The sequence below is a fragment of the Microchirus variegatus genome (genome assembly GCF_963457635.1).
Source record: "Microchirus variegatus genome assembly, chromosome: 12".
Classification (NCBI taxonomy): domain Eukaryota; kingdom Metazoa; phylum Chordata; class Actinopteri; order Pleuronectiformes; family Soleidae; genus Microchirus; species Microchirus variegatus.
This window is the reverse complement of record NC_139813.1, coordinates 2,865,628-2,893,042: the sequence shown is the minus strand read 5'-3', so window position 1 is coordinate 2,893,042 and position 27,415 is coordinate 2,865,628. Positions and strand designations below refer to the sequence as shown.

At 40.1% G+C, this 27,415-nt stretch overlaps 1 protein-coding gene across 1 annotated transcript; it reads left to right on the top strand.

Annotated features, from left to right (window-relative positions):
- Positions 1 to 26,925, top strand: olfcb1 (olfactory receptor C family, b1; the record flags this gene model as incomplete). Its single annotated transcript, XM_083899085.1, has 9 exons — positions 1 to 209; positions 595 to 886; positions 8,357 to 9,199; positions 9,324 to 9,539; positions 18,425 to 18,542; positions 18,626 to 19,525; positions 20,263 to 20,458; positions 25,391 to 25,524; positions 26,495 to 26,925. 9 exons carry the CDS (start codon positions 1 to 3, stop codon positions 26,923 to 26,925), a joined length of 3,339 nt encoding a protein of 1,112 aa, XP_083755211.1.
- Positions 26,926 to 27,415: the final 490 nt, after the last annotated feature.

Sequence of the window (27,415 nt, the reverse complement as noted above, 5' to 3'; positions counted from 1 at the left end):
ATGCAGGTGTGTGGTCTGCTGTGCAGCCAGTTTGTGGCCCTGATGATTCTCAGCATTGTCCTGGCTTATGAGGATGGATGTGACATTGCTCAGTCCGCCTGTGGGGCCGAGGCTCCAGGGGACGTGATTATAGGGATAATGTTGCCATGCCATCGTAAAGTGAAGGCAATTCAGGAGCGGATTAGACCGGACAGCTTCCACTGCTCAGAGTCAGTATGAATTTACCACATTTCATTGTTTTAATACAGTTTACACCAGGAAGATTATTTCATTGTTATATCATATTATTTTATTTGGTCCATTGAAGTTATCATATAGAGGTAAGAGAGGCTCAGATCACACCATTACAGGAAGGTAATCTCATTAACTAAGATTTACCATTATTATTTTACTTTTTTAAAGACTGTGTTGTTTCAATGACTTAATTTCCTCAAACATTCATACATTTTTGTCTCTTAAACTGTTATTTTCTAGGTATTTAGATCAGGGTGTGTGCTGTTGTATGTTTTTTCCTTTTGCTGACGATTCAAAGATAATATATCTTTTTCCATGCACTATAATGTTTATTTGGTTTTTCACACCTCCTTTTTTCAGTTTTGATCAACGATCATTCATTGCATCCTTGGCTATAATTCATGAAATCGAGCAGATAAATGCAGACGGTTTCCTCCCAGGAGTGAAGCTTGGATATTTGATGTGTGACACATGCTCACATGCAAGCAAAGCATTGCACACTGTAGGGCAGATGCTTGCAGTCAACGAATCCATAAATGGAATGTGCAACTACACTAACTTCAGGCCCAGAGTCAAGATTATTTTAGGAGCACGATTCTCTGAGACAACCGTTGCTGTGGCCAGACTGCTCAGTATCTACATGGTTCCTCTAGTAAGTCACAAGCGCTAGGTCATGTACTGTAGTCACATTTTGTATGTACTGTATATAAAAGTGTGTGTGTCTCCTATTTAAATGATCTATAGTGTGTGGGCTGTGTGAAACTCTTGGCACAAAGCGAGGCACAAGGTGGAAAATGGTTGCATTTCGTATCTGTATTATTCACTGGTATGTTCCAAAACATATGACCAAAGACTTCAGTTTTCTTCTGAAGAGTTCTGCTTGTCATTCCCTTTACAGTCTTTTTTCAATTGTTTACACGCAATTTTGAAAACTGGGTTCTTTTTTACAAAATATAATCACAATTATCCAAACACCACACTCAATTTGTATGGAAGCAAATGTGTGCCATTATCCAAATTAAAATGCATGAACAGAAATGCTTTTTCATTTTCAAAATATAGCTGCATTTTGTGACTCAAAAATAAAATGAATAATCAATATTTCAAAATGCATTTTCATTTCCAACTTCAAGACTGCTCATTCTGTGACTTAATTAAAATGATAAAGAAAATGACATTTAAGATTTAATTTTCAACATTTTCAAAAAAGGTAACAAAATCCAATTTGAAATGTCAAATTTGAAAATTAAAATGCATTAACAGAAATGCTTTTTCATTTTCAAAATGTAGCTGCATATAAAAATATATAAAATTAATAATCTATAGGGCTCGGGCATGTGACGTCATTACTTGGGGTGGCCGCCATGTTGTGGAGGCTTCCTTTACTTCCTGTACTTCACTACTACTACTTGGACCAGTGCGCACGTACTCTCCTCAGTCGCGTGTCTTAGTTTTCTTAATTTGGCGTTAATTACCATCTCAACCATGTTAAACCATTGTTGTGTTGTGGGGTGTAACAGCGCAACACACAATCGCAATGGGAGAGATTAACTTTTCACCGCTTTCCAGTGTGGAGGCACAACCACGGAGACCAAGTATCCGAGTCGTCGGCTCGCTTGGCTCGCCGCTGTAAGACGACCAAACATAACCTTCTACAGGTTATATGAGAGTGTGTAACTGATAACTGTGAGATTCTGGACAAACTGTTACCTGGGGATTTGGTGTTGACAAACAGGACAGTGTGGGACCTATGTGTGCCGACTTAAAGATCCCTGTGTTCACAAAAGGACGCTGTCAGCTGAATGCAAGAGATGTGGAGAGCAAAATTAAGAAAGGGTGATCGGAACCGTCCACAACAAGTACATTATTTTGTCAGATAAAGTACAGATTCACATGGTGTTGCCATGCAAGGATGGAGACATGACATTCCTTGATAAGATTGTGTCTGTATGTTGTGCTCTGACAAACATGAGCCCTAGTGTTATGCTGAAATAAATGTGCATTAAATACAGCCGTGTCTGTTGCATGTGAGCTTCCCACTCACAGTTCGTTCTGGAATGACAGAGATACAGTGTTGTTTGTGTAAATAGTCTGTTCATTGTCGGTGATAACGAAAACAAATGAACACAGCTGTTTCTGCCGCCGTCTCTGCTGCGCTCCGCTTCTCTCTCTCTCAACACATCCATACCCACAATCTTATACATTCTTTCAATACTATAAATAAATAGGTATCTATACAATATATACTATATGTTTTATGTATATATGTATATATATATATATGAAAACAAAAAAGCATGTTAATGCATTTTAATTTTCAAATTTGACATTTCTAATTGGATTTCGTTACCTTTTTGCTGGAGGATGTTTTGAAAATTAAATCTTAAATGTAATTTTCTTAATCATTTTAATTAAGTCAGAATGAGCAGTCGGAAGTTGGAAATGAAGATTTTCCGGGGGCTTTGTAATGACAAGGAAGCAACCTTACAATCCTTATCTGTGTCTAAGGTATGAAAATGTGTGTAGAATTTTACAAATCACTGTGTGTAATGCTTTTGCAAAAAGGGTGAAGAAAATCTGTGGAGGTGTTTTGCTTTTTTGGGTAGAATTTTGCAAATTGTGTGGAAATTTTTATTTTAAGTGTGTAAACAATCGTAAAAAAGACTGTTAAAGCCAGGGTTAAAAGCCAAGTGCGCCTCTATCTGATGCATTGCTTTTTCAATGGTGAAAACTGGAGAAGTGGATGATTCTCTACTGAGGTGTCAGCTTTGCTCATATATGAGGTGAAGGTGTGTGAGCAGGTTGGTGGGTCGGGCTGGTTTAATCTGGTTTAATAATCAAAAATAATTTAAAAAAACTTAAAAGGCTGAGGACCCTCTTCCTCCCTGTCACTCCCTGCCTCTGTCTCACTTTCTTAATCTGCAGCAGCCTCCTCCTCTTCATCCCTCACCAGTGTTGTTTTTGACAACCATCTTAGGTTTTGTCTTAGTCTTTTGAACTAAAATGCTTATTAGTGCTAGTCACATTTTAGTCACTTCTACATGTGATAGTTTTACTCAAAAGGATTTTAGTCTAGCTTTAGTCGAAGAAAAGGGAAAAAGGTTTTAGTCTAGTTTTAGTCGAAGAAAAGTGAAAAAGGTTTTAGTCTAGTTTTAGTAAAAAAAAGAAAAAAGTATATATATCGCTAGCTTAAAATGCTAGCGAGTCCACTCACATAGCAGAAGTGAGACCTATGTCTGCCTCTGTCTTTGTTAAGAAATACAGCCACAGTTCAGTCCTTCTGCAGGTTTCCTTGTCCATCTTCATTCAACGGTGAACACACACACACACACACAGAGAAGCAGCAGCAGCTGGGTACGTGCATATTAAGTAGTCATGTGCTTTCTCCGCACGGAGCAGCTGATTGGCCGAAAAAACAACAAAAGCTCTGAAATGTGAGATCACCACACCCAAACTAGGAATCGATCCACAGCGATCAAACGAAAGTAATTCAAATACAAAGTTTATGGTTTTAGGACCCACAATACTGTGATTTGTGGTGGGCGTGACCAAACAAGGATAGAATGCAGCAGCAGATACTTCATAGGTTTAATTGACACGCACAATAAGTCCATTCTTGTCTCGTCAACGAAAACTCACACAAATCTCGTCATGTTTTAGTCATAAAAGAGCCGTGTTTATCTCGTCACCGCCTCCTTATCGTCATGAAAAAAAGTGGCGTCAACTAAATGATTTTGTCATCGTCATTGTTGACGAAAACAACACTGTCCCTCACATCCTCTTCTCCTTCACTTATTTCTTCATCTCCTTCTGTGGTCTTCTTCTGCTTTGAGCCTCCTGGTCTCTCCAGTTCACTACCTTCTCCTTCATTTCCCTCCTTCTCTTTCTGCTGTGCACTTTTCTTACTAAAAACCCTTTCAATATCCACACTTTTTGCTCTCCTTTTCTTTGTGAGAAGCTCTGGTTATCCTTGTATCACTACACTGTAGGGCCATGTAGTTAATATGTATAACACATATAAAATCAGAAGATATTTATTACACACAACGGTTATGTTTAGACTACTTAATGCTATTGTATTTGTTATTTTCCCAGTTAGAAAAGTAAAGGATGTCACCTGGTTTAACTCACTGCAGTGATAGGTGACAGTCAGTGGTTTTATAGCAGGTCTACTGCTTAGCTAATTAAATCAATATGATCCATCGAGCTACAGTTGTGTTGTGTGTTGTGACGTAACGCCCCCCTGCTAAAAACAGCTTAGACCAGCTTAGGATGGTTGATGGTTTTAGCTGGTTTTAGCTGGTCTTAGCTGGTCTTAGGCTGGTTTAGTTGGTTTACCAATCTGAACAAGCTGGCCAGGCTGGTGTGTCAGCTGGTATGGGTGGTAGGCTGGGCAAGCTGGTTGGATGGCCAGCCTCTTCGACTGACCAGGCTGGACTGGGCAAGCATGGCTCATAATTGTCATGATATGTATAAATAATACATCCTGATATATATGCATATATACATATATACTGTATGTCTTAGCCTGACCAGCCTTAGCTGGACCATTGTGACCAGCTTAACCAACTAAAGTGTCCTTAACCCCTCTAAACCAGCCTAACCTGGAAACGGCGTATAGAAACAGCATATTTACTTCCGGCCCGATTGACTTAAAAATAAACGTATTAAGAACGGTAAACTATAATTCTAACATAGCTTTAAAATAAAACATGGTCCATTCCAGTGTTTCGTCCGCCCATGATGAACATACATCAAAGTATCTTTATTCTACTACTGTGTGGAGAAATTAAAAAAAAAAAGTCCATATTTGCCAAGTGGCATAATCGGCCATATTTGAGCTACTGTAAAATTATTTTGCTTAATAATTCATGACTATGGATGGTATTTATGTCTTCTACACATCTAAGACTACATACACACTAAATATCAAATCTACTTTAAAAATTAGTTTTGTTAGTTTGTTCGTCCAAGTGTCATTTTTGGCCATATTTGAGCTACTCTAAAAATATTTTGTTCAATAATTCCTGGCTATGGGTGTAGCATTGTCACTACACAATTTTTTTTTTACTTTTCACACAAAATGCAATTCCAGTCCACATTCTTCTTATTTTGCAGCTCTGCTGTGTCCACTCGTAGGCACTGTATGTGGAACCACCTGCAACAGCTGTCACACTGAATCTGTGAAAGGGCAAAATAATTATTTTTATCTTCAAAACACTAAACACATTTTCTGCGGCCCTGTGAACCTGTACTAGTGTGGAGTTATTCTACAGTATTCATGACAGTAAAATAGACCATCCAAAGTTAATCTACTGCAGTAATTATGTTCTAAACCAGTACAAAATACTGTGAACATTTGATTATGCATGAAAAAAAATACCGTCATATACCGTGAAACCTAGCCATTTTAATCTAGATTAATCTAAGATTAATTTCAGCAGAGCTGCAAAATAAGAAGAATGTGGACTGGAATTGCATTTTGTGTGAAAAGTTTTTTAAAAAATGAGGATTGTGTAGGTTTTGTGTGTGTTTTTTTTCCGTTTTTTGTTTTTTTTAACATTTGTGTGATGTCCACATTGCACCTTTCTTGAAGCATAATGACAACGATACACCCATAGCCAGGAATTATTGAGCAAAATGTTTTTACAGTAACTCAAATATGGCAAAAAATTACACGGATGAACAAACATGGATTTTTATTGTTGATTTTCTCCAGATTGGTACAGTAAAAATGCGTGTGTGTGTGTGTAGTCCTAGATGTGTAGAAGACATACATACCATCCATAGTCATAAATTATTGAGACAAACTGTTTTTACTGTAGCTCAAATATGGCAAAATATGGCACTTGGCAAATATGGACTTTTTTTTTATTTATTTCTCCACACAGTAGTAGAGTAAAGATACTTTGATCTTTTTTATTCATCATGGGCGGATGAAACACTGGAATGAAATATGTTTTATTTAAAATCTATTTTAGAATTATAGTTTACCGTTCTTAATACCTTTATTTTGAAGTCATTCGGACCAGAAGTAAATATGCTGTTTCTATACGGCATTTCCGCGATTTCACATTTAATTAATTTAATTAATTTAACCTTAGATTACATTCTTTATAAATGTGACTTTAAGTTAAATTGGTGTGTTTAAACCTCACCTTGGGAAACTGATCTCACCTTCAGAAGGTCGGGGGGCAGCACAGTCGATCCTCTCTGTGCCGGGATGCAGAGTCATAGCAGCAGACTCGCTGTGTGTGAGCCAGACTGTGAACAGCGCACTGCTTGTTCGATGCAGGGCCGTAGCTAAGTGAGTCAGGGGCCTAAGATTATATTTACAATTGGGTTTTGGTCAATTTATTGTTTGTTTCAGTACTTTGAAAAGCTTGTGGACATAGTGGCGATGTTTTTACAAGTAAAGTTTTTAAACAAGGCCCCCCCAGCTGCCCCCTAGACGCCTAGACACCTCTTTACTATAACCTCTGTAATTTCACTCACTTTCACTTTGCACAGCTCATGTCCACATGTTGTTACATGACCTCTGTGTGTTTTTAAGCTCCTACTGCATATGTTAAAGGTGATATTTGCTTTAAAAAGCAATATTTTTTTTAGGCGAGGGAAAAAAATCCTCCATTTATGCTGTGTTCTATGTGCATTTACTCTGAATGGAATCTGGAATCTCACAAGTGTTATCTTTATTTTGATGCCAAGATAATCCACATAGCGCCTGTAACTGCAGATATTTACTCTATTTAGTTTGGGCATGTCATTTGCGAGCAGGGACTCCAAAAAGAGGGTCAGGGAAGAAGAGGTTAACACTTTAGCGATTGTTCCACACACGGCCAGCTGCACTACACATCCACAACTGTGTGGTTACAGTGTTCCTCTCTCTCTCTGTGTGTCTACAGTCAGACCAGTTCTGCCGCATGAGTGAGATTCATGCGGCAGAACTGACTATTTCCTTCTCAGAAATTAGTTAGGGTTATGCCAGAAAGTAGATTTGTTGCTAGTAGCATCACATTTAAAAAATAAAATAAAAAAAGTGGCCAGGTGTCTGTTAAGTCAAATGTACACTAAATGTAGTGACAAAATCAATAAGATGTCAACACTGTTGTTTGGTCTGTTTCCTTAAGAGATGCACATAAAGCATGCTCACTGTGAGCAAACTTTATTTTTATTATTATTTTTTATTTGTATTTATTATTTTTAAATAAGGCTTAGTATACATTACAATGTATACAATCACAAAAACAGAGACAGAATGGAGAAAGACAGGGGAAAGAGAGTGCACAACAGTGAATGCACACAAGAGGTGGGACTATAACATCATAATTTCCATGTGGATGAAACACTGATATGTATATATACAGTACTGTGAAGTCTTAGGCCACCATTAGATTTCTTGTTTTAGCAATGCTATAATGACATTATAGGATAATTATTTCTATTTCCCTTTACTGGAACACATCCAGAAAATATGTATGCAGTTTCATTTGTTGTTGTTTTTTAAAAAAATTTCAGAAAGAAAAAAAAAACATCCTCTACAGGTGTCAATTATTTAGCTACCCTTACACTTGAACAAGAACACAGCTCTGTAATAGTGGAGTGGAATCTTAATTAATGTTACTGGTAATTCCTGTGTTTGTCCTACTATTTCATTTAAATAAAAAACATCTATTACACCAGGTTTATTCAAGACATTAAACTCATCGACAGCTCGCTAATAAATAAGACCAGCTTTAAGTCGCATCACACAGAAAAACCAACCAAACTTTTGCACAGTACTGCACAGTGTACAGTACAAAAACTTTGTCAGACCTTTTTGTGTGGACAGCTCCTGAGTGTTTGGGAGGACCTCAAGAACTTACAACACATTGGTTGTCAGTGGAAAGGAACTGCACCAACAATCAACATGCATTGGCTGATGAGGAGGAGCTGAAGTGCTGCAAGTGCCCTTACTACACACTCAATGCGGGTGTGTTCGGCGTAAACGTGATGACTGTGCCGGTTGTACAATTTGCACTGCGCTGTGCGCTACTTTGTGCCCAGGTGTAAAATACAGCCCATTTTGTGTGTGTGTGGTGTGTACATGTGTATAACTCTGTTTTATCTTACACCTTTTCAGCTAAGCAGCACATCATCGTCACCAGAACTGAGTGATAAGCTGAGATTCCCACCCTTTTTCCGAACTATTCCCAGTGATATTCATCAGACCAAAGCAGTGGCCAGTATGATGCATCACTACAGATGGAACTGGGTTGGGATTGTGTATGGTGATGATGAATATGGCAAAGCAGCATTTGAGAGCTTCGTCAGGGATGCTGAGGCTAATTCTGTGTGCTTGGCATATCAAGGGGTGTTGCCTCATTACCTTGATCATTCACAAATCCAGCAACTTGTCAAGCAAGTTGCTGAGCAGATCCGTTCCTCAAAGGCCCAGGTGGTAGTGCTAATCCTCAAAGAAGAGTTGGTGGAGATCCTATTTCAGGAGATGATCCGGACCAACACGTCAAGAACTTGGATTGCCAGTGATGCTTGGTCCAGAAGCTGGTCTCTTGCCCAAATGGATGGCATTAACAGGGTTGGTGACATCTTGGGCTTCACCTTTATTGCACAGAAGAGTGAATCATTTGATAATTACCTGAGGAATCTTACAGTAACTCCTGGAGGATACAACCACTTCATTGAGGAATACAAGCACCTGAGATTTGGTTGTTCCTCTGACTGTTTCTCAAATGAATCCCTATCCTATTGTCCATCACCTGACGTACTGAAAATGAAGTCTAGTAGCGCATGCAATCTCAGCAGTCCCCAAGATCAAAATGATGACTATCTTGTGAGCTCTCTTGACACAAGTGAAGCTTTCCCACATAGGGTATCCGTGTGGGACACAGCACATGCTCTCAAAAAGCTGTTGAGGTGCAACAGCTCTCCGTGCTCGGGAGAAATCGACTTTGCTCCATGGGAGGTAAGACCTATTATCATTTTTACTGTACTGTAAAATGTATTTCCATGTAATTTCAATGAATAGTCATTGAGCTATTTGAGTAAGCTGTGCTTTTTTAATTGTAATTCTGAAATTTGCTTTCCAGCTTCTTAGAGAATTGAAGAAAGTTAAATTTCAATTTGAAGGCCAAACTTTCTACTTTGACGACAATAATGATTTTGTAACTGGGTATGATCTGATCATATGGGAAAAATACGGACGCCACAGAATATTTCGTAGAATTGGGAAATACCATGTCCTAAGTGAACAAATACAACTCTATGTGGAAAGTTTCACCTGGCATTCAACTGGCAATATCACGGTAAGACAACACCATACTCAGATACAGATTTGATTACTGCTTTAGCTGCTGTTGTCCCTTTCTATTTGTCTTTATCAAACTTTATTTGTAAAGCACTTTAAAACAACCACAGTGGACCAAAGTGCTGTACAGAATAATAAATAAGACATAGAAGCTCAATATTATATAATACCCGTCCGCCTTATTTCAGTTCAGTGACTGTGTCAGAGTCTGTGCTCTGGTCATTCAGAAAGTTCTGAAATAATAAATATTTTTAATTAGCTGAGCCTAATGATACAATACACAAAACAACTGCTTTATAAGTCACTAGTCGCTAGTTTGTGTGTGTGTCACGTATTAATCGTCACAGTAGTCTGAGTCTCATCCAGGCCTTTATGTCACCAATACACCTAAGAAATGACTGGATTGAATAGGGGAATTTTGTTTTGAGAGGCCCAAGCCCGTGTATATTTACGGCTCACATATATAAAAAAATGTCGGGTTTAAATCGGGCTCGGGCTCGTAATTAAAGTTAATGTGTCGGGCTCGGGTCGGGTCGGGCTTGATTTTTTGGGCCAGATCTAAGCTCTACCCTGGCAGCAACACCGGCAGTCACTCTTCGCTGGCCTGAGCTGCCTCACTGCCTTCAATCATCAGCCGTTCATTAACCCAGCAGTGTCCCCTGTCATCCAACCTCTCACCCAACGTGACAATGTCACGGCTGAGCTGCAGAAGCTGCTGGACGCTGTCATTATTGAGCGGATTGGCGCTTCACCCTGGATCTCCAACCTAGTGGTGGCACAGAAGAAGTCAGGCAGCCTGCGCCACAGACAGGTGAACAGAGCAGTGATCCCTGATAAATACCCATTGCCTACAATGAAGGAGCTGTCTGCTCAGTTCCATGGCTCCACGGTCTTCTCCAAGCTTGACCTTCGCCAGGGTTACCTGCAGGTTCCCCTACACCCAGGAAGCCGTAACCTCACTGCCTTTGTGTCATACAAGGGTGTCTTCCACTACACCCGCATGCCCTTTGGCCTCAGCTCTGCCCCCAGCTATTTTCGGAAGATCATGGCCACCATCTTTGCTGGCATCCCGGTTGCAACACACAACTGCCTTTCTAGAGTCCTTAATGTGCTTTCTTGCCACAACCCACATTGAATGGGGAGATGTGCATTTTTGCAGTGCCTGTCATCAAGTTTGTGGGGTTCCGTCTAACTGCCTCTGGCCTCAACCCACTCCACTCAAATGTCGATGCCATTCTGCGCCTACTTGAGCCCCAGGATGCAGAGCAGGCAGCAGTCTCCAAGCTCAAATCACAGCTCACTCCCCCGCCTGTGCTTGCCCACTTCGACCTGCATAGCCCCATATTTGTGACCTGTGAAGTCTCCAACACCACAGGTGCTGTTCTGTCTCAACTCCAGCAAGGGGGTGAACGCCCAGTGGTGTTTGCTTCAAGGTGCAGAATTACTCTGTGGGTGATAGGGAGGTGCTGGCCTGCGTCTGGGCATGTGAACGGTGGCATATGTACCTATACGGACGCCACTTCACACTGCGGACGGACTACCAGGCCCTTACAGCCCTGCTGGCCATGACAGGAACAGGACACAAGCCACTGCATCTTTGGTCATCGTTGGTCTGAGAGGTTGCAGGCATACAATTTCACCACACAGTTCACCCCTGGTCAGGACAACGTGGCAGATCTGCTCTCCAAGGTCAAGCTGTAGAGTCTGCTGGAGACATTGCACAGGACCCTTCAGAGCCGGAGCTTGTCCTCATGCTGCACATGCCCCTCCAAGGAGCAGTTTCCCTGCAGGAGCTCCAAGACGTGTCTGCACAGGGCTGGTCCAGGGAATTTTCAGAGGAACTAGCGCCCATTCACCGCATCAACGACAATCTCTCCTGCTGGAACGAGGTCTGTGTGGCAAGGGGGCTGTGTACAGTGGTCCCAAGTGCTTTGAGAGCACGTGTCCTAGCCAGGGTGCATGAAGGTCACCTGGGCATTGTGAAAGTCAAATAACGCTGCAGGGGCTTGGTTTGGTGGACGGACATTGACAGGGATGTGGAGACTGTGGTGAAGGACTGTACAGCTTGCCTCACCATATGCAGTATCAGGAATAAATTGACTGAAGTTGCTGATGTACTGTTGGTAAATACTTTACACATATTGGCAGTGTTAGAAACTCATTTAGACGGTACATTCGAGGATTCATCTCTGATGATAAATGGATACAATATTTTTGGGAAAGACAGGAATTCATATGGTGGAGGAGTTGCTTGTTATATTCAAAGTCATATACCTGCTCTAGTGAGGAAGGACCTGATGACATCTGATACTGAAGTACTCTGGTTACAAATTCATCTGACACATCTTAAACCAATATTACTAAGATGCTGTTACAGGCCCCCTAATGCTAATAGCTGCTATTTAGACACAATTTGTGATATGCTAGATCATGTCAGTGGTACTAATTATGAAGTGTACTTTTTGGGTGATATGAATGTAGATTGGAATTCTCATTTTTGTCCAATGAAAACAAAACTTATGGATACATGTGCTGCTTGTAGTTTCTCTCAGGTTGTAAAGAAACCCACCAGAATAAGCTTGAAGGGTGATGGCACCAGAGTTGCTACTTGTATCGATCACATATATGTAAATGTACCTAAGGTTTGTTCTGCTTCCATAGCTGTCCCTATAGGCTGTAGTGACCATAACCTTGTAGCTATTGTAAGGAAAACAAAAGTTCCCAAGACTGGGGTTAAGGTATTAAATAAAACATATTTCAATCATTTCAATCCAGACAAATATAAGGAGGATATTAAGAATGCTGAATGGTCAGAAGTGTTCTCAATACGAGATCCAGAGGAAGCACTTTTAACTTTCAACAGAATACTCATGGCAGTGGTGAACCATCATGCACCAGTAAGAAAGTTTACGGTTAGAATTGTGGTTAGAGGAAGAACTGAAAGGATATATGAAGGAAAGGGATCAAGAAAAATTGTCAGCAATTTCAGCAGGTCTCAAATCTGACTGGCAAGTATATTGCAAATTAAGAAACTTTGTAACCAAAACTAATAAGAAGAAAAAGAAATTGTATCATGAAAATAGAATTAATAAAATCAAACATGATAGCAAACACTTATGGAAAACCTTGAACTACTTATTTAGAGGAAACACTAAGCCTATTAGGGCTGCAACTAACGATTATTTTAATAATCGATTAATCGGTCGATTATTTTTTCGATTAATCGATGAATCGGATAAAAAAAAGAAACATTTGTAATTGCCATATCTTTATTCAAAAACGGAACATTTCAAATTCACAGTGCAGACTAAAGTGTAAAAACAACTCCAACGTCTCTGAGCTATCAAAAAGTAATATTAAATAATAAAAAAAAATCAAAACTAACTGGAATAACTCAAAAAAACATACAAGGTATGATAAACATACATTTACAGAAGAGACACATTTTTTATAATATTAATTAATTAATTAATTAATTAATTAATCTATACTCACACAGGTTAAAGTACACATGTATTTTTATACTAATTTAAGTATATTTAATATGTTGATATTGACCCTGTCTGACGACATAATGTTCTACCTCACTTGAATCTCACCTGCTTACTACAGAAACTTACTCATTACATTATTACATCATAGTAGTATGTAAACTCATTTTTAATAACTTACAGCTGTAAGTGCTTTAAAAATAGAAGAAAAAAAGACATGCATGCGCGCGCACACACGCACACTAATGCTTTCGTAAGTTTAATAAACTGTTCATGTTTGTAAAGCTGAATAATGAATAAATTAACCCACTAAACGAGAAACATGAGAGACTAATGTTACATGTCCTTACTTCCTTACTCCCTTCCTTGTCACGGAGGACTCCGACGTGTTTTCTTTTTAGGTGCTGGTTAATCACCGTGGTTCTCCCGTGTCACGCCATTTCGCTCTTGCAAAGATTGCAGCTAACACACTTTTTAGGTTCATGAATGGTAAAGTGTTCCCACATTTTAGAAGATTTCGGCCGAACGGTTTTCTCCGCCTCCGCCATGTTTCAAGTCTAAAATATAAGTTGTCGCTCAACCTAAAACTATCCCGCACCGCTTATACGCTCGACTATTCACGCGCACACAAGGCTCGCTGTGGGTGTGCATGAACCGGCATGAAACAGTCGGCATCTGTAAACAGTTCCGCCCCTAGGAGTGACGTATTAATCGCGCGACTCAACGAATCGATAATTAAATTCGTTGCCAACGCTTTTAGTAATCGATTTTTATCGATTTCATCGATTCGTTGTTGCAGCCCTAAAGCCTATACCATCTTACCTCGGTACTAAGGGAGGTTTTCTCACAAAACCAGTAGACATAGCAAATCATTTTAACAGCTACTTCATGACAAAAATAGATCAATTGGAAAGTAGTGTCAGCTTACAGTCCAATAATATAGACTCATCTCTTCAGTTAATAGCCAAGATTATGGAAGGCAAAGAGTGTAGTTTTGAATTCAATCAAATTAGTGTTGCTAAAATTGAACTGATGTTAATGACATGTAAGGATAAATCTCCAGGAATTGATGATTTTGACAGTAAACTGTATGGTCACATACATTATTAATCAAGGTTTCAAGGAAAACAACTGTCTGCAATCATGGACGACCCATTAGCCTACTGCCGATTTTAAGTAAAATAATGGAGAAAATTGTACATGAACAGATTCAGTCTAACTTTGCTCAAAACAATTGAATGACCAATCAGCATGCATATAGAAGTAAATATTCAACTGCTACGGCTTTAAAACAAATGGTTGATGATTGGTTTCAGGAAATTGAACTGAACTGAACTGAAACACATTATAGGTGCGGTCCTGTTGGATTTTTCGGCAGCATTTGACATTCTTAATCATGAATTAATAATTGAAAAACTGAAATGTTATGGTTTCACTCAGTCTGCTTTGTTCTGGATCAACAGTTATTTAAGTTATAGAAAGCAAATGGTGTACTTCGATGGAAGCTATTCTGACATCATAAATGTGAAGCATGGAGTGCCTCAGGGCAGTTGCCTGGGGCCACTCCTTTATTCTATATTTACTAATGACCTTCCACTTGTATTAAGCAAAGCTCATATCTCAATGTATGCAGAGGACTCCACTATATATTTAGCCGCAGCCACAATTGATGATTTAAATGTGAATTTAGCCAGTGAGATGACTAAGGTGGTGGACTGGATCAATAACAATAAACTGATCTTGAATGTGTCTAAAACAAATCGGAACAAATCATTCTTTAAGTTCAAAACCAAAGCTCAATCTCACAATAAATACAATGATGATAAAGCAACTAGAAGAAGTAACATTTCTAGGAGTCAGCATTGACAATAAAGTATCATGGGATGAAAAAGGTTGTGACTAAAATGGGAAATGCCATATAAATAATCAAAAGATGTGCTAAATATTTAACGCACCAACTGGTTAGGCAAGTGATACAGGCTTTGGTTTTGTCTAACTTAGACTACTGCTCTATAGTCAGGTCCACTACTTCATCGAGTAATAAGGAAGTTACAGTTGGTCCAGAATAAAGCAGCAAGAGTAGCTCTTTCTTGTGGATGGAGAACTAATGTTATTAAAATGCATGAATCATTAGGTTGGTTGGATGTTAAAACTAGATTTGTATCATTATTGATGTGTTTTATTAAGAATGTCATAATGACAAAATCACCTTTTATTATTTATAGAAGTTTGTCTTTCAGTTCAGCAGCACATAATTATTCAACAAGGCATGCAGTCGGAGGTTGTTTCACTTTACCAAAATCCAAGACTATTGTAGAACTTTCTAGCAGTTGCCAAGCGCGTACAGTGCAAAATCAAAGGACTATTGTCATCAAAGCAGTTGTCATCAAAGCTTTGATGACCAAAGTGCTTCTTGTATGTAGCAAATCCTTTATTTGTTTGTCATCATCTGTAAATGATCATCAGAACCTGTATGATTTGCCGGTTTACAACCTATTAAGTAGTGTATTAAGTTGTGTTTAGAATAAAACCTCTTAAAGACACTCGAGTTGTCCGCCATTCTTGTTCTGGTCGCCCTTTCCAGAGGGTAGTTTATCGAGCTGTAAGGAGCAGCTGGTAAAAAACTGGACAACTATGATTCAACGTACAGTTATATATAGGGTAATGCAACAGTGGAACACACTCCCTCATCATATTACACAATTATATCTATATAGTTTTAAAAATATGATATTATCTAAATATCAATTTAGCTGTCTTTTTTGTTTTTGTTTAGTTTAGTTTTGTATTTGTTTTTTTTTTGGTTTTATGTTATGTATGTCATGTAATGTATGTCATGTCTGTATCATTCTACATTGTATTTGTCACACTGAATATGATAGAACCCAGGAAGAATAGCTGCTTTGCAAAAGCTAATGGGGATCTAAATAAAAAGAAAGAAAGAAAGAAAGAAAGAAAGAAAGAAAGAAAGAAAGAAAGAAAGAAAGAAAGAAAGAAAGAAAGAAAGAAATGTTCAAACAAACTCTCAAGAATGGGCTCAGAACACGCCTCGCTTGGCCACATTCAGGCCAATGTAATGTTAAGTTTGTTCTTTTATGTGTTCTTACGAATGGAGGGGGGTAAATGTATCATATGACTTACAGCTGTATTTTAGTGGAGTTGCATGAGTGTGACATCATTGAGCTGAGACGCCCGGGTTGTTGTTATGAGTGCGTGTTAGAAATAAAGTACCGTGAGCACACAGCTGTGTCCGTGTATCTGTGGATATAACATAAACCACCCCAGCAAAAAACAATTAACTACATTGGTATGCAAAAGTTTGGACAGTGAAATAAAGTGTATATGATTTACAGAAATAATTCTTTAAACAAAATTTTAGGCACCCTTGTAATTATATTGATTTCAATACCTTTAGCACTAATTATTGGAACTCAAAATTGGTTTGGTAACCTCAGTGAGACTTGACCTCCATACACAGGTGAATCCAATCATGAGAAAGGGTATTTAAGAAGGTCAATTGTAAGTGTTTCTCCTCTTTGCATCTTCTCTGAAGAGTGACAACATGGGAGCCTCAAAACAACTCTCAAATGACCTGAAAACAATGATTGTTCAACATCATGGTTTAGGAGAAGGATACAGAAAGCTATCTCAGAGATTTAAGCTCTCAGTTTCAACTGTGAGGAACATTGTGAGGAATGTTAAGACCACAGACACAGTTCTAGTTAAGGCCTGAAGTGACAGACCAAGAAAAATCTCAGATAAGCAGAGGGTAAGGATGGTGAGAACAATCACAGTCAACCCACAGACCAGCTCCAAAGACCTACAACATCATCTTGCTGCAGATGGTGTCACTGTGCATCGTTCAACTATTCAGTGCACTTTACACAAGGAGATGCTGTATGGAAGAGTAATGCAGAAAAAGCCTTTTCTCTGCACCTGCCACAAAGTCGCTTGAGATATGCTAAAGCACATTTGGAATAAGGTGCTGTGGACTGATGAAACTAAAATAGAATTACACTGCAGGGACTGGGAATCTTGTTAAAGTTGGGGTCGCATGGATTCCACTCAATATCAGCAGATTCTGGAGAACAATGTCCAGGAATCAGTGACAGCACCGGGGCTGGATCTATCAACAACAGCGACCTTGTGCCTAAATTTATGCACATGCCTTTGTTCTTCTTCTCATTCTTGCACACTTTCTGTAAATCGTGTAAACTTCATTTCACTTCTCAAATATCACAGTTTGTCTCCTATATGATATATTTAACTGACATTCCTTATCCAAACAACCAGTGATTTATAAAGGAAAATCATGAAAATGTACAGGGGTGCCCAAACTTTTGCATACCACTGTAAATATCCTTTTTTTTTGTAGAGTTAACTATAGCATTGCTATCACATTCTTTGTCCTTCTCCGTCACTTCCGTTCCTGAACTTTTTAATCCCAGCCCCTTTTATCTGGTAGGTCAACTCTCTATCACAAAAAATGATTGACACCTGTCTAAACAAATCACAGTGCACATATGATACTGATACATTCAAAGACAGCGTGGAGTATCGGATATTTTGCTATCTAACATTTCATGTATTGGAAGCAGATAAACAACTCATATTAAAACAATTTCACAACTTGAACATTATATGAAAATCCATTCAAACAATGTGCTACATTTTGATGGTACATCAACTCATTACAAGGTGAATGTCACTTCTATTTACGCAGAAAAACTGAATTTAAACCCAGATGCACAGAACAGAACATTGACTCAGGGAAATATGCAAAAAGGTACAACATTTCTGCTTAAGCCAGAGGCTTTTAGAAAATAAAGCTTAAAGTTCTGGGTAGTTGAATCTACAATCTGGCAGCTTGGTGGAGTTATGGCCTGGTTTATATAGCAGAGTTGATAGGAGATGGCTGACACCTGATCCCTCTCCTGTAAGCAGGTCTGCATCACCTGCACTGGCACTGCAACACTTCTGGTTTTGGGTCCATGTCACAAATAGAACTACAACATTCTACTTTATGGCATACACCACTCATACATTGAATGAGCTTAATGTTTAACAGTGAATGAGTTTTACGTACATTCAAAATGTGTATGCTAATGCTCAAGCATGTCTTGGATGAACCTGAATTATAATAATGGGGGCGTGTTGCAATAAAGTAATTGAGAAATAATTCTATTGTATGGTTATAATAGCATTGATAAAACAACACATTGAGTGGTGGCCTGACATTTTTACAGCACTATAGATAGATAGATAGATAGATAGATAGATAGATAGATAGATAGATAGATAGATAGATAGATAGATAGATAGATAGATAGATAGATAGATAGATAGATAGATGTTTTGTCATGATAGATGTCATGTGTTCTTGTTGTATCAGGCCCCTCAGTCGAGATGCTCAGAGAGTTGTCCACAGGGTTTGGTAAAGAAGATTTTAAATGTATCCTGCTGTTACAGCTGCACATACTGTGTGGAGGGGACCTACTCAGATGATTCAGGTATGAATGAATTGCCTACTGATTTTTTTTCTTGTTTTGTGTTTTTTTATGTAATATCTAATGTTGTGATCTTTTTTTAACAGATCTCAATGAGTGCAAAATATGTCCCACTGGAACCCATTCACTGAAGGGTTGGGATCACTGTAAGCCAAGACTGGAGACCTACCTGAAATGGAACGATCCTTATTCCATTGCAGTGACTGCAGCTGCAGTCTTTGGAGTTTTAATTTTACTGGTTACCTTCATTCTCTTTTTTGTTTACAAAGATTCACCACCAATGATAAAAGCTGAGGTGAGATTGTCCTGTGTGATGATGTCTGGTCTGGCAGTGAGCTTTGCTAGTGTGCCATGCTTTATGGGAAAACCTAGTGTCCACCTCTGCCGGGCTCGCCAACTCATGTATGCCATGGGCTTTACCTTGTGTGTCTCCTGCATCCTGGTCAAGGCCATTCGTACTTTAAAGGATTTCCTTCCCTTTGGACAGATAAGCAGGCGACTCAACAAACTTTACAAGCCACCTGTTATTATTATTGTGACAACTGCTGTCCAGGGAGTTATTTGTCTTCTTTGGCTCATCTTTGATTCTCCTGATATTGATGAGACACCTCCTAGCGAGCAAAGCATGGAAAACAAAATCCAGTGTACAGAGGGGGACACATACATTGGTTTTGGTATAATGCTGAGCTACATAGGTCTATTGGTGCTTGTCTGCTTCTTTTTGGCCTACAAAGGCAGGAGGGTTCCTCGGCAGTTCAGTGAAACAGGCTATATAATTTTTAGCATGCTGATGTACTTGTTTGTATGGGTGTGTTTTATTCCAGTCTATATCACCAGAAATGAAGAAGGCACGCTTGTGCAGGCTTCAGCCATTCTAGTATCCAACTATGGCATCATCTTATGCCATTTTTTACCCAAATGTTATGAAGCACTTCGCAGGACGAGGAATGCCACTCAAACATCAATCAGACTAACAAGAAGGAGAAGTACGTCCCTTTAAAAGTTATATATTTTTTATTTAACAATAAATAAGAAATAAATAAATGAATGAGTGAATGAGTGAAAGAAAGAATTATGGACAATTAGGACAGTGCAGCACAGTATGTGTTCCCTTCAGTGAGAGAAGTAACTTGCAATAGGAAACCACCTCCTCTTAAAGACATCCGACCATAGTTGTAACAGAGCCAAATAAAGCCTCCATTCCATACACTTCCCCAGGGCCGTTTGAAGGAATTTGGGGGCCCCAAGCAAAATGGACACCACCACAGACACGCAAAGCCTACAGGAACCACTGCATATGCTTACAGTTTAAGTTCACCCACACTTTATATAAATACAAAATACTGCTGTTGCTTTCAAAACTCTTGATCAGCACTCAGCATTTGTTTGTTGTTTATTTAAACCAGTGTGCCTGGAGAGTGCGGGCGGGCGATAGAGAGAGGTCTGCGGTCTTGGCCATGAGTTCATTTACTTATTCTTCTGAAAGAGTTTCCTCTGTACCTTCTTATAGAGACTGTCTTTACTTTTAACGCTTATCCTCCTCTTCCTTTCTCTTCTTTCTTTTCTGGCTTCCTGATGCCTGATGATTCAAATATGCCAAACTATAGGGTGCAAGTCATAAGTGCAATGAACAAGTAAGTGCAGTTTTTGTTATTGTTTTTGTCCGTCGTTGTCTTAGTCCGGATAGATTCGAAAGTGATGTGTTTTTAGTCGGTGGCGGAAGATGTGGCAAGCTCGTTCCATTATTTGGGAGCCAGGACAGTGAACAGTTGTGAGTTGGACTGGGATCCTCCCAGTGAGGGGGCAGCAAGCCGGTTTGTTGATGCAGAGCGGAGTGGACTGAGTCTTGAAGTGGATGCAAGCAGCTACAGGAAGCCAGTGAAGGGAGGGGAGAAGCGGTGTCGTGTGAGAGAACTTTGGTAGGTTGAAGACCAGTCGAGCTGCTGCTTTCTGGAGGAGCTGCAGAGGTCGAATGGCACACGCAGCGAGACCGGCCAGGAGGGAGTTGCAGTAGTCAGAGCATGAGATGACAAGAGCCTGGACCAGAACCTGCGCCACCTTCTGGGTTAGAAGCAGCCATATCCTCCTGATGTGGTGCAACATTTATCTGTAAGGTCGAGTGGTTGCAACAATGTTGATGGTGAAGAGAGATGGTCATCCAGTGTCACACCCAGATTCCTTGCAGTATGAGAGGGGTCTACCACCAAGTTGTCGAGGGTGATGGTCAGGTCTGTGGTGGGAGGACCCTTTCCTGGACGAAAAAGAAACTCTGTCTTGTCAAGATTGAGTTTTAAGTGATGGTTAGACATCCATTGAGAGATGTTCATTCTGCTACGTGTGTTTCAGACTGGGGAAAAGAGAGGATGAGTTGGGTGTCATCAGTGTAGCTGTGATAGTAAAACCCATGGAGAGTTGGAGAGAAAACCCAAGAGAGTTGGTGTAAAGAGAGAGAAGAGGAGAGGGCCTTGCACAGAACCCTGAGGGACTCCAGTAGTGAGAGGACAAGGTTCAGAAACAGATCCTCTCCAGGTTATTCTGTATGTTCGGTTTTGAAGATAGGATGAGAGTAGGGTCAGTGCAGAGCCTGAGACCCCTAGAACCTGAAGAGAGGAAGTGTGGGGTGTGCTCTGGGCAGCACTTAGAATTAACTATTACGCCAAACAACGCCACCCTGGGACCTTTTTATCTTTTAACTTCTTAACAATTATATGAGGCACTTAGGTTCATTTTGTAATGATGGCCGAGACAGCATATCTGGTTACAAAAAAGGTGTTTATTAATCTCAATTCTAAAAGTCTTTAAACTTCAATCGAATGAATAAGTGAGGTTAAGGTGGTTACCAGCTTTGTGAGTAGGTGGAGAAAGAGTGAGTGTGAAAGAAAGAGAGGAAAGTAAAAGAAGTAAATCGTATGACTTCCCTGACTGGATGTTGAAGTCACCAAGAAGAACAAGTGGAGGGCCATTTTCCAGAATGTTTGACAGGAGGACTTCCAAGAAATCATTTGTTTTATCTACTAGAAGAGACATGAACAGGAATGGGATACGTGCTCATATGTGAAATATAGGAACAATTGCAGAAAGGTGCTGAGCCTCATAACCCTCCTTGTTAGACTCCTGAGTAGACTCCAATGTCCATGTCAGTCTTCATCTGTCGAGGCTGCCGACAGAGGTCAGTCATGTTTTTCAAATGTGACAGCAGTATCTGTTTCTGTTTATTTTCGGTGTTTAAGAGCAACAGGCTTTCAGACAGAGAGGCCTCTTTCTATTCTTATCTTCTAACGCGTCACCTCTTATGATCTTGGCTGGAGATTTGAATGCCTGCTGGAACCCTGTAAAGTCCGTTCGCCCATTTAAAATGCCAATAGCCACAAGAACACTATGCAGCGATTTGAACCTATTTGACACCTGGAGAATATTGAATCCAAAAATAATAGATTTCACCTTCTTCTCCTGCCCACATAATTCATTCTCAATGATTGACAATTTTTTCACCTCGAGGCAGGCACTGGATGTAGGGTTAAAACATGTAGTATTAGTCATGACACTCATTCATTTGTATTCCTGGAACTTACTCCTCCCTACTACGATTCGGCTACACACCGCTGGCAGCTTAACCCCTCCTTGCTCACCTTTTTAACTCTATCAGAGGAACAACTGAAGTTCTTTTTTTCCATCAACGATACACCTGATGTCTCAGCATCAACACTATGGGAGTCTGCAAAGGCCTATTTAGGGGGAGTTATTATTTTGTACACACACAGAAGTGCTCACAAAGCTGGAATCTCACATTTCAGAACTGGAGAAGGAGTTTAAACACTCCTTCTCTAAGTTGTCTTGGCTTAAGCTGGACGCAGCTCACTCTATAACCTCCTTACACAAAAAGTGGAAACTGTTATTTTCTACGCTAGGCACAGACTAGTCTGGCAAAGTGCAGTCAGCAGGGCTGATTCTAATGTGATCCCATCATTAAAAGATGATGAGGAGCTATACATTATGACAATAAACATATGGTTAATATTATGAAATGCTTTTATCAAAATTTGCATTCTTGAGAAAGCCCTGACAGCACTGGGGATCAAGCCAAATTTTTAGACCACATAGATCTTCTGACACTATCAGATTAGGGTAAGGACCTTCTGAGCTGCCCAATTTCTAAGGAGGAGGTCCATGAAACAATTAAATCTCTACCAGGTGGGAAGGTGCCGGGCCCCGATGGGTCTTGCCCAGAATTTTTTAAGAAAACGGCCCAGGTGATAGTCGAGCCACTCACCTGAATGTACAGTGAGTCTTGAGTGTGGCACCTTACCAACAATTAACTTGGCCAATATTTCACTTATTCTAAAGAAAGGCAAACCTTCAGATTGCTGCTCATCTTACAGGCCGATTAGTCTGATTAGGGTTGATTGTAAAGTACAATCAAAACTTCTTTCCCGCAGGCTGGAGGTTTATCTTCCCTCTCTGATTAAACCTGATCAAACAGGTTTCATTAAGAACAGGCTTTCACACTCAAATGTTCGACATCTTCTCAATGTGATTCAGTATGCAAACTTTAGTCAGAAGAATTTAATGAATTGTATGTGGAGCTCTAGAGTCAGCCAAAGCTTTTGACGGGGTGGAATTTCCTTACCTGTTTGAGGTTCTTCAGAGGTTTTGATTGGGACATGAATTTATGAAATGGGTGAAGCTGCTCTACAGCGCCCCCATGGTGAGAGTGCTGGTCAATGGCTTTCACACCTACAGCATTTGGTGCGCACCAAACTTGTTTGGTCCATTGGTTCGGTTCTTTTGCGTTGGTGTGAATGTAATCTTGGTTCTTTGGTGCGCTCCAAATCAACCAGTCCGAGACCACCCCTTCAGGCAGGTCTCGGACTACTACTTTGGTACGGTTCCGCTGGTGTGAAAGCAACCAAACCAAATGGGACTAAACGATCTTATAAATGCACGCATCCCAACAGCAATCCATTTATTCACATGCCATGAACTGGCAACACAAACACGCTGCCTTCTCCTGACATCACACCCGCACAACTCTTACATTAGCTCCGTTTGTATGACAACTTCATAACAAGCCTACGCCTCTCTGTATTCACATTAAAGATGAAACGTGTGGCTAGGCTGTGTTGATAGATCAATGAAATACCTGATGGATCTGCAAGAAGATCGCCGGCTAGTGATAAAATGATCATTCATGAGGAGGCACGTCTCTTCTCCCTGAAGTGGCGATAGTGTAAAAGTGTAGAATAAATCATGAAGTTTGTTTGGAGTCGCAGCCACGAATCATGTTTGAAATTAGTTGTTTGGAGAAAATGACCTACATGTACAATGTAATGCGTGAGGAATGAGGTAATGCCAAGAGCGCAACGCAAAGCTGTTCCTCCATGTTCACCCCATTATGCAGAATAGGGCTTTTCCATCAGATGTGGGTACAAACATATTTCAGCATTGGTAAAATTATGGTATTCGAATTGTTGGCAATTTATTTGAGTATGATAAATTGTTATCTTTTGAACAGCCCAGAGCCAAATTTGGTGTATCATCTCAACATTTCATTATCATTCAAGGACTCCTTGAAGACCAGCCAATAACCTCAGATGTTGCCTCAATTTTAATACTGTGCCACCGAAATAGGAAAATGATTTACCACTTCTATGGAGAACTAGGGTCCCTCATTGCATGTAATATCGACAAAACTAAAGGTCTATGGAATAAGGACTTGGCAACTGAGTTTGGAGAGGAAGCATGGTCCAATGCAGTGGAATCCGTAGGCAAAACCTTTTTGTGCAACAGAGAGTCAATACAGGATCCTTCATAGATTGCAACGTACAGCACAATCTCTCAATGCTTTTTATCCTGACTACTCTTCCCTCTGTGTTAAGTGTAAGCAGGACGTTGGATCTTATATACATTGTATCTGGCGCTGCCCTTTGATATTTCATTTTTGTCTCACAGGAAATCAACTAAATTATTGGTAAGAGTATACAAATTAATCCTGGTTTGTTTCTGTTGGGTCTATCAGAATAGGGGCTATCTCTGTTGAGCCCAAAAAACTCCTACAGTATATAAGCTTCTTTGGTTAGATAGGAGTACTTTTTCAGTGGATTAAACCTAGGCCTCCAATTGTTAATCAGTGATATGGAGAAATATGCAAAGTCCTACCAATGGAGCGCCTGAGTTCTGTTTTAAAGGGGAACGATATGTCCTTCAAGAAGCTGAGGGCACTTTTTTGCAGGGGGTACTGTAATGTTGAATGGCACCCCTCTTATTCCTCTTTTTTCCTGTATAATGCTGTTTCCTTGCCACTGTTTTTGTTTCATTGCTATAGCTGTCTATTCACTTAATCGCTTGTGATCTGGTAACTGTGGACTTTCTAAGAATTGTCCATGTAAGGCCTTGTACAGTGCTGTAACGCCTATGTTTGTTTTCTTTCCTTCCTTACCTTCAATTATGTTATTCTGTATGATATATGTGTTTTGCTCTTACCAACCACAACTGTTGTCATGTATGTTTTGTGTTTTTGTGTTTGATCAAAAAATAAATTACAATATATATATATATATGAGAGGGGGTCACGTGATTTATTTATTTATTTTTTATATGTCCTATGTTGCCCGCTGTTGCCGGTTGATAAGCAAACTCTCTCTCTCTTTCTCTATCTCTCTCTCTCTGAGTGAGTGAGTGTGTGCAGAGTGTCTGGCGAGAGTGCGATTGACTTCTGTCAAATTCCTTTCTCTCTAGCTCGAATATTTCTTGGTAATATTGTACGGTATCACAGTTAATGGTATAAGGTGTGTTTATAGGGGTTCATTGTTGGTTTCGGTGTGTGAGTGTGCGTGATTTGTTTGTGTGTGCAGCCTCGTGGCTGCAGGCGTCTCAGACGCCGACATGGTTGTCAGCAGTGACAACCTGTCACGACTGACACGCAAGCATGGCATCAAAATTGTTGCCGGGTTTGCGTGCAGTACTGAGGACGTGGGTCTGGCCGTGGGTGAGATCGTGGGTCACAGCAGCATAAAGTCTCTGGCGCAGATGAAGGGATGTTTTTATTTGGCATTTTAAACTTCTTACTCTTTATGGCGTTTTTAAGGGTGGGGAGTTTAAATGTTAACGGAGCCAGAGACATCAAAAAAAGAGCCTTTATTTTTGAAACCGCTCGTTTTTTAAACAAACTGATGTTCTCTTTTTACAAGAAACTCACAGTGATGAAAGCGTGGAGGTAAAACTGGAACAGAGAGTGGGAAGGTGACATTATTTTAAGCCATGGCACCAACACCAGTGGAGGAGTCGCCCTCCTGCTCTCCAGGAGCTTCTCTCCCACATGTTATAGAAGGGAGGTTCCTTTTAGCCAAAGCTGTTTTTGATCATTTTACTGTGTATTTTATTAATATTTATGCTTCTAACAACGTTGCAGAAAGAAAATTCTTATTTAACAAACTTTTAGATAAGCTGAATAAAATTTACCAGGAGGATTTTTTATTCTTGGGTGGGGATTTTAATTGTACTGAAAATGAGTTTATAGATCGAAATCATGCAGAGCCGCATCCAGCTTCTCAACACGCTCTGAGGCAGCTCATTCACACTCACAGCCAGTGGTGGATGTGTGGAGAAGGACGCATACAGACTCCAGACAGTACTCGTGCTCCCATCACAGAGAAGGTATCATTTCTTTTGTGTAAGATTTTACCAGTTGGTTTTAGTGATCATTCTTTGATTTTATGTCACACCTATTTAAAAAAGACTTCACCAAGAAGCGCATATTGGCATTTTAACTCTGCTCTTGATAAGTTTTAAAGATGCTTTTACGTTTTTTGGGGAAGTTTTTAGACAAAGAAAGAGTGATTTTAATTGTCTTAGACAGTGGTGGGACCGCGGGAAAACAGAGATTAAACTTCTATGTCAACAGCATAAAGATCTGGAGATAAACATTGTGGAACTTGAATCATTGAGTGATTCCACAGGAAATCGAGGACATATAGATGTCCTCAAATCCAAAAAAATGGCTTTAGCCAACCTGCTGGACACAAAAGTACACAGTGCATTAATCAGGTCCCGGGTCCAAAACATCTCTGAGATGGATGCTCCTTCTAGCTTCTTCTTCGGCCTGGAGAAGAAGCTTGGACAGAAGAAGGCGATCCTTTCAGTGCTTTCAGACACAGGGCAGGAGCTGACTGAACCTGGCCAAATTCGGGGAAGAGCAGTCCAATTTTATTCTTCCCTTTACGCCTCTGAACTTGAAGAGAACAAGCAACTGTTCAACACTTTCTGCAGTGAGGTGCCCCAGGTGTCTGAAGCGATGAACTCTCAGCTGGAGGCACCGCTGCAGATGGATGAGCTTCACGCCGCTCTGCAGGGAATGCAGGGACGGAAGGCTCTGGGCAAGACGACCTAACAGTTGAGTTTTTTAAGGCGTTTTGGACTGTTCTTGCTCCAGATATTTTAGATGTTTTTAACGAAAGCATGGTCATGGGTTCTCTGCCAGTGTCCTGCCGAAGGGCAGTGATCACTCTCCTGCCCAAAAAGGGAAACTTGCAGGACATAAAAAACTGGCGCCCTGTGTCTCTGCTTTGCACTGATTACAAAATTCTGTCCAAGGCTTTGGCTAACAGGCTGGGAAGAGCTATGGAGCAGGTCATCCACCGGGACCAGACGTACTGTGTACCTGGCAGGTCTATGGTAGATAACATCTACCTAATTCGTGATGTTTTGGAAGTCTCCAGTTCATTAGGCTTAAACACTGGTCTAATTTCACTAGATCAAGAAAAGGCGTTTGACCGCGTTGAACACGACTTCCGGTTGAAAACCATGGGAAAGTTTGGGTTCAGCGTCAGCTTCATTGCTAAGATCAAGGTGTTGTACAGTGAGGTTGAGAGTTTGCTAAA